At 35.3% G+C, this 13,532-nt stretch overlaps 1 protein-coding gene across 2 annotated transcripts in view; it reads right to left on the reverse strand.

Moving 5' to 3' along the window:
• Fas1 (fasciclin 1 Fas1 domain-containing) overlaps nucleotides 1–10,639 on the reverse strand; it is a 328,849-nt gene extending 318,210 nt beyond the window's left edge. For both annotated transcript variants that reach the window (XM_089595538.1, XM_089595537.1), the window contains exon 1: nucleotides 9,807–10,639. In XM_089595538.1, coding sequence (XP_089451664.1) covers nucleotides 9,807–9,935 — 129 coding nt within the window. In that variant the 5' untranslated portion in view covers nucleotides 9,936–10,639. The remainder of the gene's footprint in view (nucleotides 1–9,806) is intronic.
• Between the last annotated feature and the right edge of the window lie 2,893 nt (nucleotides 10,640–13,532).

The raw sequence follows: 13,532 nt of genomic DNA on the forward strand, positions 1-13,532 counted from the left end.
CGTCATGGTGATGGTAAATGCTGTTAATTAGCTGAGTTGATTGCCGTTTAATCTTTCCAACAGCGTTTCAACGCGACTAGCTCGCTTCCTCCAATTCCTTGGACTAAAAAAATTGTCATGTCGTTTTGAATACTTTTTAGAATAATTCGCTTGGCTATTATAGTTTTTGCGATACTCGTACATTTTTCTTTGTTTCGACGATGAACTTAACATTAAAGAAATACTCATAGTGTTACTTTCAGTGACATAGTTCTGGAAATACTTTCATTGAAATCCAGCTGATTCAATATAATCATATTCCCACTTACCACAATTTAAACATTATATATTATTCATGCAATCATCCATCTTCATGTACGTACAAGTATGCATACGCATAGACAAGACAATGAACCCTAAAGCTCAGATGTGGGTATAGACCGAGGGAGTCAGAGACTTCCAATTAATTGTAGACACTTAAGGAATTCACCATAGCTTGCATACCAAAATCACGACGTCACAACTGGCACGTCGTCGTATGTTGGTTGCCGTCAGTTTAAGGGTTTTCTCTCTTCGATCATTGTAATGTGGAATTAATACGATACGTGACAAAAAAAAATTCATTTTTGAACATTGCCGGTGAGGGGGTCGAGTTTATAGTGTCCAGCATTTACGACAAAGGTTTGGAATGGGCTCAGAGTATTCTGGATGCTCCCAAAGACTCGGAGTAAACGCTTTTTCTTACACTCAAGCAAAGGTTATATTTTAACTCGTGCTGGTGAAACAGACTATGTGTGTGTTTATTTCGTTTTTATCGTTTGTGCTTTACAGCACAATCAAGTTTTTTCGAATAAAATTGTTCGTTACACGTTATTGTTCAGCCAAATACCTGGACAGTATGGAAAAAAAGAAAAAATGCCAAAATAGTTTACATTATTATTGGATGGGACAAGGTAGAATTTCCATCTGAAATCATTTATGGATAAAAAAAATTTTTTTAACTCACAACATGGCGTCCATTACAATGCAAGGAGTGTCAAAAATTCGCGAAAATTGTTTTAACTTATTCATTGTAACTGTAAGTACTGACGTTGTTAACAATTCTTTAAATGAGAAAGCAGCCATTTTTTTCAATAATAATAATAATGTTATTAAGTAATACAAGTCAAAAAAACAACGCGATCGGTAATAATATCCGGACTGCCCTTAATGGAAGGGGTCCCATTCCATTCAAACCTGATACTACCGGTGGTATGCTTAAAGACGATCACTGCGTCCAGAAAAATGGCACTTAGTCGTCTGAGAGGAACTTTGCACTAGGGGTTAGCATGGAAGACTCCCATACGTGAAAAAGAGGAGGGGAATTAAAAAATAAAAGGGTAAGGCGATAGAAGATTTATGATACGTAAAAATACTTCCGAGTAATAATAAAAATAATGGATATATTGACAATGATGCCAATATAGAAAATGATGACAATTATACCAATAACAATATTCATTACGAATAGTTACATTTTTATACCATTATAGAAATAATATGTATTGAAATCAAATAATTAAATGTCACAAAATCCATGAAATTTGAGAATAAGTAACTCTAAATAGTCGCCCAATCCTAATTACAAGACCACAAAAAAATTGTGTTTTTGTTGTTTTTATGTTACCAAAAAATTATTGTACCAACGTTGAGTTTAATTATAAAAATAACTGAAAGTACATAATGTTCGTCTTGCAGTACCACTGCTCAATTACTGATAGCTGTGAATTTGCAATAAAAATTACTCCATTTTTCAAAAAAACGAAAATTTGAGTTTTTTTCTCGCAGGTAAATAATATTAAGTCAAATAAAATGAATGTCGCATTGTACAAGGAGGTGTCTTGGTATTTTCATGAAAAAAATACAAAAAAAGTGTAATAAAATGACAATCCAAATCATATTATATCCACGAATGCCATCGATCCATTGTTCAAACAACAATTTTTCTCCTCACACATGGACCCTCTCAGTTCCGAACCTAATTGAAAAGAAGATTTTTTTTTTTATAAAAAAAAAAGAACAGATTTATTGTAAAATAAGCCCTGTCTCTCACGCTTCGATACTGTACAAGGCAAATTGTACACCTTTGCACCTACACACCATCACATCACTGAAGCCTTTCAACTCGTACGTGTCTCCAGTCCCTGTAATATAAAATAAACACACACACGAAGGTAGTAGGCATAGTTCGACGCATCCGTCTCTGGGATTCAATTACACGCCGAGCAACTTGCAGTGCCCAAGAAAAGTGAGCCTTGTATACCCACATGTGTAGCGAAAAGGAGAAATGAGGGAACGACAGAGTATATATATGTGGAGGCTACTCGCATGACGATGATGACGTTTCTCTCTTTTCTTATTCTTGTTATGGCGTTTTTTTTTTTTTTTTTTTCCTCGATAGTCTTATCGCGATTGGCTCTGCAACACTAGGCCGACGTACGTGTGCAGTTTTACTTGCTATGGTGTAATGTTCGTATGAAAGTATGGTTGGAGAACCGCGTTGACTCTTAGGGGACTGAAAAAATTTTTTTTTTGCTTCTGAAATTTTTCAATGAAATTAAGGATTTTTTTGAATCAACAGTAGAATTAACGAGTTGAAACATGTTACATCAGCTGCTGTACATCAACTCAAATACTGCAACATTCGCTATAAAACGAATCATTATTGTTATGATTATTTTAATGACAAAGAAAATAATTTGACAATAAAAGAAAACTGCTATTTTTATTCACATATGATGAGATGATTATCATAAAGGAGCAACTAAAGAATATTTCAACGAACGCAGTTCATCGTAAGAATCCTGTCCGATACTCGTAAAAAAAAGTCAGCATTTAAAGAAAAAATAAGTATCGTCCTTTCATCACATCAAGTCTCGTAGATTCAATCAACAACAAAAAAAAAGACATTCGACCAATAACCCCCATCTCAGTCCAATGGCACTAAATAAAACTTCAATCATGGCCAGACAATCAAATCCTGCCCAAACAGAGATACAACGGGACAAAATCATGTAAAAATCGAAGAATCTACGAGTTTTCCTTTTTTTAAAGGAGCAACAAGTTGTCCGATGGGAGGAAGTGCTCACCTCAAGCCTATTTTCGTTTTTGCTGCAGTAGGCACTGCAGCTGAGAGCACCGAACAAGTTTCAAACGGCCACGCCCCGATCTCTTGTGCACAGCTACACTATCGGTTGTTGTTTGTCTAGTCAACACAATTCATCGGAAACTAAATGAACGACTAATGGTGAGATTTTTTGCCTTTCAAAGTGATGCGTTTGGGCTGCACTTGTTTTTCGTTGGAGATAAAAATTTCATGATTCCACGTCGTTATGATTATTCGAAAAAAAAAGTACTGTCTTATTTAATAAAAAATAATTATTTTATCAACCAAATAAAAAATTTTAATTAACAGTTCCAAGTTTTGAAGATCATTCTTAAAAATGTAGACAGAATTTCAATTGTATTGAAAGAAATAGATGTAATACATTTAACAAATGTTAATATTTTATTTTAAATGCGATATCAAAAAAGTTTTAAATACAAAGATACCTTTGTATTCATAATTTTAATGTTATTCATAGCAAATACAGGTTCTTTTGACAATGATATTTTAGCAACTTGAATGAGAACAAATTAGTTAGATATTTCTTCTAAAAATAAGCCATTTTGTACAGTACAAATAAAGTTTTTAATATTTAATTTTTTTTCTTCTTTTAATTACATTTTATTGAACCAACGGGCCAATGGTACAATTTTAAATATAGATACAAAGTATTACAGCACATATTCGGATGGACCTAGTAATTGAATGACACAGTACACAAACTATGTAACAAAATAAAATACATATAATGTATGAAATAAATGTAAAATAAAATTTGAAAAAGAACAAGTTGAAGCTAATTAAAATAAATGTAATTAACTCATTGTTATAACTCCAACGAGATTGATTGATAAAGTTTTTTCATTTAAAATATTGTAACCTACATTGTTTTAAAATGTTTTTTAATACTGAAAAGTTAAAATATTTTGTTTATAATAAAATATTTCTTAAAGTGTTTAGTTTCAGCACTTTTTTAAATACAAAAAACAGATAAACAGTTATTTTTTCAATAGGTAATGAAAGAGATGAAAAAAAAAAAACTTTAATTGAATCTACAGCAAATTTGTAAAATAACCGCTCATCTCTGAATAGAACTCATCAAATTCGTCGTAGAAAATTATATTCTCATCTACGCGTAAGACTTAAAAAAATATCCCATCACACTTGTACTCAATAGATCTCAATTCACGTGATTCAATGAAAAAAAAAAAAAATTACACAACGAAGTTTCTCAAAAGTACGCCAGAACTGGTTGCGTAAAACAAACCCAAGCAAACCCCCCGCGATCTGCTGCCATTCGAAGATCTCGATACATTCGAAAACAACGCAGCCAAGCCAGTCTGCGAATAGCACAGGGTAGGAAAAAAAAAAGCGGCTGGTCCAAAAGGAGAGGGGGCCAGAACTGCACTCACAGAGGATGGCTCTTCTGGCGCGCGTGGGTGGCTGTACGTATACTTATACAAAACCGCGAAAGAGAGCGAAAGAGCCTATAGGTGTATAGGTGTGTATGTGCGCGAATTACGATTCGGGGGCGGGAATAAACAACGCGGGAAAAGGAAGAGGCGCCCGACCTTGCCTTGTGTGGGGCTCATTGTGCGTATGTGCCAAACAGTTGTTGATGGTTTCGTTTGGTTGGCTCGCCGGACCTTTTGTGTATTACATATACTCTTTGAGAGTTGGTCAAAGGGAATTTTTTTTTTTTTTTTTGCTTGAGTTGTTTAATTTGCAAGGTGACACAGGTGGATTACTGGAAAATTAAAGGAGGAGGCAGAATTAAATTTTCTTTTAACGGGGAAAAGAGAGAATGAAGAACTTTCTTTCCATTTTTTTTTTTTTATGCATATTGTAGAAAAATAACTGATTTCCACGCAGTTGGAAGATAAAAATACTTCAGCTTTGTAATTTTTTAAAAGTTTTAAACAATCAGATAATTTGTATCCATGTACAATTTGTTGTTGCATATTGTAGAAAAATAACTGATTTCCACGCAGTTGGAAAATAGGAATACTTCAGTTTTATAATTTTTTAAAAGTTTCAAACAATCAGATAATTTGTATCCATGTACAATTTGTTGTTGCATATTGTAGAAAAATAACTGATTTTCATACAGTTTTCAAAAAACACTCGTGTGTTTCATTCCCAAGTAGTTGGAAAATAGGAATACTTCGTTTGTCCAGTACTAGCTCGATTATACTCGGGCTCTGTTGTAAAAATGAAGACACTAATTTTTTCAGAAAAATTCCAAAGCACTTGTAACCAGATGCCCATAAAAAAATGTATGTACCGCACGCACGTCATTCATAGCTTCGAATTAGGAGCAATTAGAAGCGCGTCGGCCGAATAAAAACACGCGCGGGCGATCGTGACGTTTTCTCAAGTCATAAATATATGTGCTTTCCAGGCTCGATACAACAACTCTAACTTAGGGGGGGGGGAATAACTGCTAAACGTCCGAGAAAGGGAGCACGGCTCAAGATTAATACGAAGTTGAAAATGACCGCGCCATTAAAAATGTATTTGTCAAGTCCGCGTAGCAGCACACGGGGAGGCGCTTTTCCTCGCGGAAATTTAAAATCGCGTTAGAGGGAGGGAAACTGCGCTGGTTCGCGTCATAACGAGCGGGGTATTAAGATTTTTTTTTTTTTTTTTTTGCAAAAAAGCTCGGGTAAGAGAGAGAATACAGTCAGTCAGCCGGTGGGGAGATCTGCAATTTGTCTCGGTGTACGTTTTATTGGTGACGTCTCTATTGGGATGATTATTTGTAAGTCAAAAAGCTTCTTTGCTTTTGAATTTTTTTTTTTTTCCTTCGTATATTAAGTTTTATTTTTTAATACCATTACATCTATGGCGTTTACTGGAGGGATATTTACAGAATTAATTATATACAAAAAATGATAAACCCTACCTAAATTTTAAAAAAAATGCAATCGCAACGTTGAGTAATTTACCACAACAGATCTCTCTTTGAATTATAAATAAATTAGGTCTTTTTTTGATAGTAGTTTATAGCTATTAATTACATATTAAACGTGTAATCTTAAACTCTATAATATTTACGTAAAACTTTGTATTAGAAACATCCCAAGATCAAAATCATTCTGAGATTTAGATCTGACTATAATGAGTTTTCAAATTTATTTAGGGAAAGTTAAAATAAAATTTTATGCTCTTCATTATTCTTAAAATGATTTCAAAACTAATGCAATCATTTGAGAAATCTTGAAATCTGAAATCATGTAGACCCTTTACTACTTGAACAATCCAATGCTTTATGTAATGAAACAATTGACGCACAACATGTCAGTTTTACAAAAGTTATTCTCTTTGTTTACCATACGAAAGGAAAAAAAAAACATCTTTATAAAAGTGAAATAAAATCCTTTCTCGTAATACATCTCGACACGCAAATTTTTAAAAATCAATAGCTACGAGTCCAGTAAAATGAGCCATTATCTGTAACGTAAAAAAGCGCAAGAAATTTAATCCAAGCCCAAAAATAATCATCTCGCCATACAGATCGCGGTACAAGCACGAGCACAAAACTCCCGCGACATAATAGTCACCGCATGAAAATCCCCTATTCAATCGAGGCCCTCGCAATTCACACCTCAACCCAGGCAAAAGCTCGCGCATTCAACTCGACCACAATAAGACGCGCGTTACCTTAAAAATTGAAATTCCCATCGCAAGCCCTCCCGCGATAATATTCAAGCCAATACAGACCTCAAAAGAGAGAGAGAGAGTCTCTGTATATTCGCCTTCTCCTTTCCCAGCTAGCGCCGCTTATCGCGCACGCCGTATAGTGAAAAATGCCGCCCGAGTCCTTTTGTCGTCGAACGTGCGTTTGTACCCATACATATATATACACTCACAAGAGCATTCAATGCCCGTCTTTTGTACGTTTTCGTATTCTTAACGATTTAGAAGCAAAAATACATACATGTATGTATATGTATTCGTAGAGATATGGACTGAAAAAAGGGGATTCATAATGCATTGTACATTGATCGACCATCTCTCATTGCTCTGCACGCTGATCATTGAGGTTTTTCATTGGTTTTTTTTTTTTTTTTTTTTTTTTTTTTCGTACAAAAAAGCCTGGACAGGTTTTTTACTGTTGATTTTCACATCGACATGTATCACGTGAGTTCATAATAAGCAATCTATGCATCCAAAAACAAAACATTAATTTTCATTACCGTATCCCCTAAATATTTTGAAAAATAATTTAAAAAGTATTTATCTTTAAGGTATGTTTATTACGTACAGTAAGTAATTATTGGTTTTTTTAATTTATACTGCGATGTATACGCAAGAAATGTAATAAAGACTTTTTTTACAGCAACCCATAAAAAAACTAACCAGTTGTATCTCACAACCCAATTGTTTTATCTTGGTTTCCCTTAAAGTAATATATATTTTTTTTTAATTTCTCGATGCACTGTGTGGTATTGTAATGCGGTTTTTCGACGTGCTCGAGAAAAATGCGCTTTTGATGGGTGCTGCTGTAACTTGTACTTTTTTTCTGTTGAAAAAAAAAGTACATGCAACTTGTTTTAAAATTCTCCTTTCATCGTTTTCTTGCGTGTGCTTGGCATGCGAAATTCGGAGGAGAAGAAAAATGATGTATAGAGCGTGGAGAAAAACAAGACTTTACACATCAAAAATAAAAGTAATTGTGCTAGCACTGTAAACTAATTATATACGTCGTCTAAGGACTTTTCACTTTTACTGCGCATATTTCTGAAGTGTAAAAATTAGGTTGCCAACAATAAAAAATCTTTCATAAATAGAACACAACCACTTTATAGTGCTGTAGTGCGGTAATTTTTATAAATATTTTTTTCTCTCAGTGTACGAACGAACAACTCAACTTTTTAATTGAGACGTGAATTAAGATCGACCGATCTGATTTGCAAAATTGCATGCTGGAAAATAAAAGTACTCGAGTTTGCTTGTATGCATACATTGAAAAATATTTTATTGAAAGGGAAAAACATTATCTTGAAAAATCTACCCCAATGAAGTTTTAAAATAAATGAAGAATAAAATTCCCAATCTGAAATTTGAGGCCAAATCCATCTATAATTGTGATTTCACAATTCAAGAGCCTAAGAGTGTATAAAAAAAAAAAAAAAAAAAAACTCGGAAGTTGCGAATTTGTTATTGCCGCTCGCTTGCCCCGGGAGAAAAGTTGGGCGCGAAAATTTATCTCCCATCGGGTCGCTCTAACAGGTCGCGAGCGCGAAACGCAATTAGCCGTCGCTCGCGAGCGCGCTCTTTGAAATTTAAAAAGTTAACGCAGTAATTACAACGCGACTCCTTCTTCCCTCCTCCGGGATTCCTTGTGCCTTCTTTTTTTTTTTTTTTTTTTTTTTTTTCCTTTTTATTATGAGTTTTTTTTTCTCACTTCGCGACGACTACTCGCTTTGAGAATACTAATTTTAAAGAAAATTATCGCCGAGCTTTGCAAATGAGCGATTCGAAACTTTTTTCATTTTGACACGGTAATTTCGTTTGCGAGCTTGTTTCCGTATGATATATCGTGCTTTGATCGTCGATTGAAGTTTCAAAAGTCCGAATTTAATCATCAAAAGAGTGTGTGTTACGCGCAATGAAACATTAATTTTTTTGTACTTTTTTCTGAAAACTTATTGGCACACGGAAAAAATTGTTCATTGAGTTAAAAATATTTCTATTTATTAAGTAAAACTATTTATTTTTGTTCTATCTTATTTAAAAAATGTATTATACGGCAGGACCAACCGATTCAAGTTAATTGGGCTAACTAAATTTTGTTCGATGTATTTTTCTTGAAACTTAGAAATTATTTATCTACTACGTCGGGTATAAATGATTGCAAAATTATTCACTGTATGGATGGTAAGACCAACGAATTAAAATTTATTTAAAAAAAGACTTTTTGCTTGCAGCAGCAATTAAATAGTTTTTTGTATCATTTGAGCGAACAAGTATTAACTAGTTTTCACTATCAAAATTATTAAAACTATCATGTGGCTTCTTGCTAACAATTTTGTTACAGTTACAAACTACAGAAATCCAAAAGTAATAATCCTAGGGGGAAAAAATTTTCAAACTCTTTCTCTTCTAAAAAAGTTAAAATTACAAATCCTCCCCCCAATTTTTTTTCTCATATAAATATTCCGGCGCTGAAACTCGGATTGCGAAAAAAGAAAACGATAACTTTTTTTTGAATTTTACAATCCATTCTCCACTCCTTCAATGCCCCATTTCAAACTTTTAACAAGAATCGTAACGAACATGTTGATAAAAAAAAAAAAATTACTACACGCACGAAGGGCTTATTTCGCAACCACCTCGCATCCAAGGTCCTCCCGATCATCGATCAGTCGTTACATAATGTTTGATTCACTCTATTCTCTGGCGAATTTCTTTGGAACGTATTTGAAATTCAAATCACTTAAATTCATCCCCATCGAATTTAGCACCTGATGATAATTAACAGGCTTTTCTCTAAACAGTCTCCAACTTTGATTACGCACAAGAGCCGCATCTCGCTCGAACTTTGCAATTTCGAACTTCCCGTTCGAATTTTCAAACACTCCAGTAGCGCGTTTACGAACGCAAAATCCGCCAATTGCAATTCCGCCTTTTCCCCAAATTGAAGATTTCAACACCTCAACCAATTTAAAACCCTTACCTGAGACAAATCGGTGTCCTCGCGAATCCTCGCGTCGACTGACTGCTTGGCACACACGAAATCCCACCTTGACACCACCATCAGCACCAACAGGAAGCCGATCATCCTCGTCGTCATCGTCCCCTGCATCTTTGCGTTTAACCTGTTGTACACCGCACTTTTTTTTTCTTCTTTTTAAAAAACACTCTATATATTTATCAGAACTTACTGGTCTCACTCTCACTGTACCGATTTATCGAAAAAATCGCTCCAAGAGCGCGCGAACGTTTGAAATTCAAAAGCGAATAACCAACAAGTGTACGAAATGAAACAGGGAAAAAGAATGAACGAAAAAAAAAAAGGATAACAAACTCAAGTATAACCTTGCGCACCCAAAGGTCTTCTTCTTCACTCACTGATACATGTGTATATATATATTTTTTTTATTCTCACTGTACACGCAGCAGGTATACAAAAAAAGACAGTAGGCAGGTAGGCAGACTCGTTTCGCGCTCTTTCTCTCCTCCACACCTCCTTTGCCCTGATGGTATACAGGTATATGAGTCTAGCTAACAGCAGTCGACGGCGACGGCATTCGCCGGTTGACCTTCGCCTCTTTCAACGTGTACACTGCTCCGAAAGGAAAAAAACGACGATACCGATACCTGTACGTTACAAGTATGCACGATTGATCATTAAATGATATCTTCGTGCTAAAGACGATTTTTCGCATAAAAATTTACCGACACTGATGCAAAAACGATTACAAAACACAACGATCGGATACGATCGACAATGCATACATACATATATATTTACCGTCACGAGCGGGCGAGCCGTGTTGGCAGCACGAAGGATAGTGCGGAACTGCGCCCTCCCCATGCCTGGACCCCCGCTGGCCCCCCACCACCGGCGACTTATACACTCCAGTGTGTGTGTGTGTGTGTACGCCGGCGCGCCACCGCGAGCAATACTGTCTCACTTGCTCCTTAAGGTATATACATAGCTTGGCATGCATGTGCACTGGGTTAACTTGTACTTACCGCGAGTGAGAGATTTTTTTTTTTTTTCTCTCTCTGCCCGATCGACTGCAAGTATCTATTCTTTCGTTCCTCGCAAGTGATGCGTTATAGTATACCGATTTGTGTGTTTCGGGGGTCGATGGTTTCACGCAGGTGTGGACTATGCGCGCTTTGGAATGCGACGGGGGTGGGACGATTGGAGGTAAGAGGACAGGTGTGGGAGATGAGCGTCTGTGGACGCTTTGATGAATGGTAATTTTTTTTAATTAGGTGCAATCGTTGAAACAAGTTGATACATACGAGTCTCTTTTTATTTTGTGTCGAGGGTACACTGGAAGGTTTTTGATGATGTGTATACAGAACGTGTGATTCGTTCGGGTGCGATCAGAATTAAAGATAAAAATCATACCTTGATTTTGTCTATTATTGCAAAACTATAGTGAAAATGAAAAATTCATTGGCACAAATTTTTCATCAGCTCTGTTGCATTGCTATCTATATTTTTTAATTGCTTATACATCTTATTAACAATACCTTTTTGTTAGTTCGATCAAAAGAATAAACTAAGTCACTTTGTTTGTCCACTTAATAGGAGAGAATGTAAATTTATTTGTAAAAAAGTAATTTTGGTACAGGCACACTCTACGTTATGTTTGAATAAAAAAGTTTGATATCGTTACGATAAGTATTTATACAGTGCACATACAGTTACACAAATATTTTTTCATCCCCATCTGAATTCGTGTTTTTACTAAAAATTGTATACTTATATTTTATATTTTTCTCGTAAAATAACTTAAACATAAATAAATGTTATGTCAAGGGAATCTTGATATGTAACTGATTAGGTACACAACGACACATCTGCAGACAGGCATTTTTAGTAATAATTACCTACACTTCGATTTGAGATTTAAAAAATATTTATTATAAATTATCTTTAGACGTAATTTTTTTTGTCAATTCCAGAACTTCTTCTATGAGAAGGCGAAAATTGACTAATTTTTCTAAAAGACTATTCCACACTATTTAAAGCAAAATAATTTTCTCACGCATTGACAATGACGTTATTTGCCCAATGGAAATTATTACTTGTATTTACATTATTTTTATCAGTCAAAATCCACAAAGATCAAACGTTTCCCGTATATTTGTTCAAACAAAATATTTGGAAAAATAAAATAATCCACGAAAATTAATTAAAATTGCCTGAACCCCACGCAAGCCGATTTATCAACAATCCTATACTGTCCACATATCTAACAAAGTACCAGTGTTTGTCGAGTTTGCATCTGCTGTACCGATTCCATACGGTCTTCCAGACTTTATCGTTAATGTAATGCTCAACAAAAGCTCCATAATGTAATCATCCACGTCATTCCCGTAATTCACTGCTTTCAATTAATTTCATCCAACGTGCAATACAAACGCGAGCTATACGCAGTCCAATGTACCTTTGCAACGATACATTTAATTAAAACGTCAATTTTCATCATCCCATAAAGTACTACAGTGTAATAAATGAACAGTTGTAACTTTTCTCCAACTCAATTCCAAAAATCACACGTTTTCACTGCACCGCGTTCAAGACGAAGACGAGCTCGTCCGTCTCGGGGCCGAAAATTAACACACGCCATTCAAACTTGCGGCGTATACGCGTACACAAGCAAAAAGTCATACGAGCAACTGAACAACTAAAACAATTAAAGCAACTGGTATCCGTCACACTACCACTACCTATACTGCGGATTTTCGGACAACGACTGAAATATCATATACGAGTGGCACAAGTTGACCGCACATCAACTATGACACGTGTACGTGTGCCGAGGTGTCCGAACTTTTGGTCAAACAGTGGAGAGTTTGTTGGGATATAGTACTTGGGATTTTCGAGCTAGTGGGCGGTTAGTTCTTGTGCGCTGATAGCCGTGATTGATTTTCGGCCATATATGGTGTACCTGCGGAGCTAAGTTTAATGCGTTGCTTTGAATGTTTCTAACGTACATGTACGTCGGTTCTTCTCTCCACATCATTTCGGGACACATGTATGTTTTATCCCTTCGTCTTTGCGGAATTTCAAGTCTACGGTGGTATAGAAAAAAGAGATCACTTCAAGGACTATTTTAAATTAGGTACTCAAATATTTCAGCAAGGAAGCCCATGAAAAAAAACGACTTTAACAAAAGGTGACGGATTTACAGTTAATTTTGCATTTTTTCTAAAACCCTCATCAAAAGTAGGGGTTGCCGTGTGATAAATGTATAAAAAATACGAATTGACCTTGAAGTTCAACTTCAACGTATACTTTGGGGTCACCATCCGATGTCCTACTTTTACCGTCACCACAAACATGTGTAACATAAGTGTATAAATTAATCCAAAGTACTATTATTGTAGCGTGCACTATTTTTCAACAAGTGCATAAAGTCAAGGGTCAGTGTGTAAAATAATTACTTTGCACACTAGTGCAAAAATGAAGCACTTCGCATACTCTGGGCAGGCAGAGTATTAAAATGCTATCTTTTGATTCTCATACTCTGAAAATTTATTTTTTTCTGTCAAAACTCCATAACAAGTCCGTATAGCATTTAACTAACTGCAGCAGACACATTTAAAAAGTTACCTTCTCCGCTGTTTAATAGTACAAGAAAAACAACACGAAAAGAATTTACTTCCACGTTCGGTAAATAAAAAAAAAAAAAAAATGGGATCCCACGCGCATCAA

The sequence above is a fragment of the Copidosoma floridanum genome, unplaced genomic scaffold (assembly GCF_036245765.1).
Source record: "Copidosoma floridanum isolate Cflo_tuat_1 unplaced genomic scaffold, Cflo_Japanese_pri ptg000025l, whole genome shotgun sequence".
NCBI classification, from domain to species: Eukaryota; Metazoa; Arthropoda; class Insecta; order Hymenoptera; family Encyrtidae; genus Copidosoma; species Copidosoma floridanum.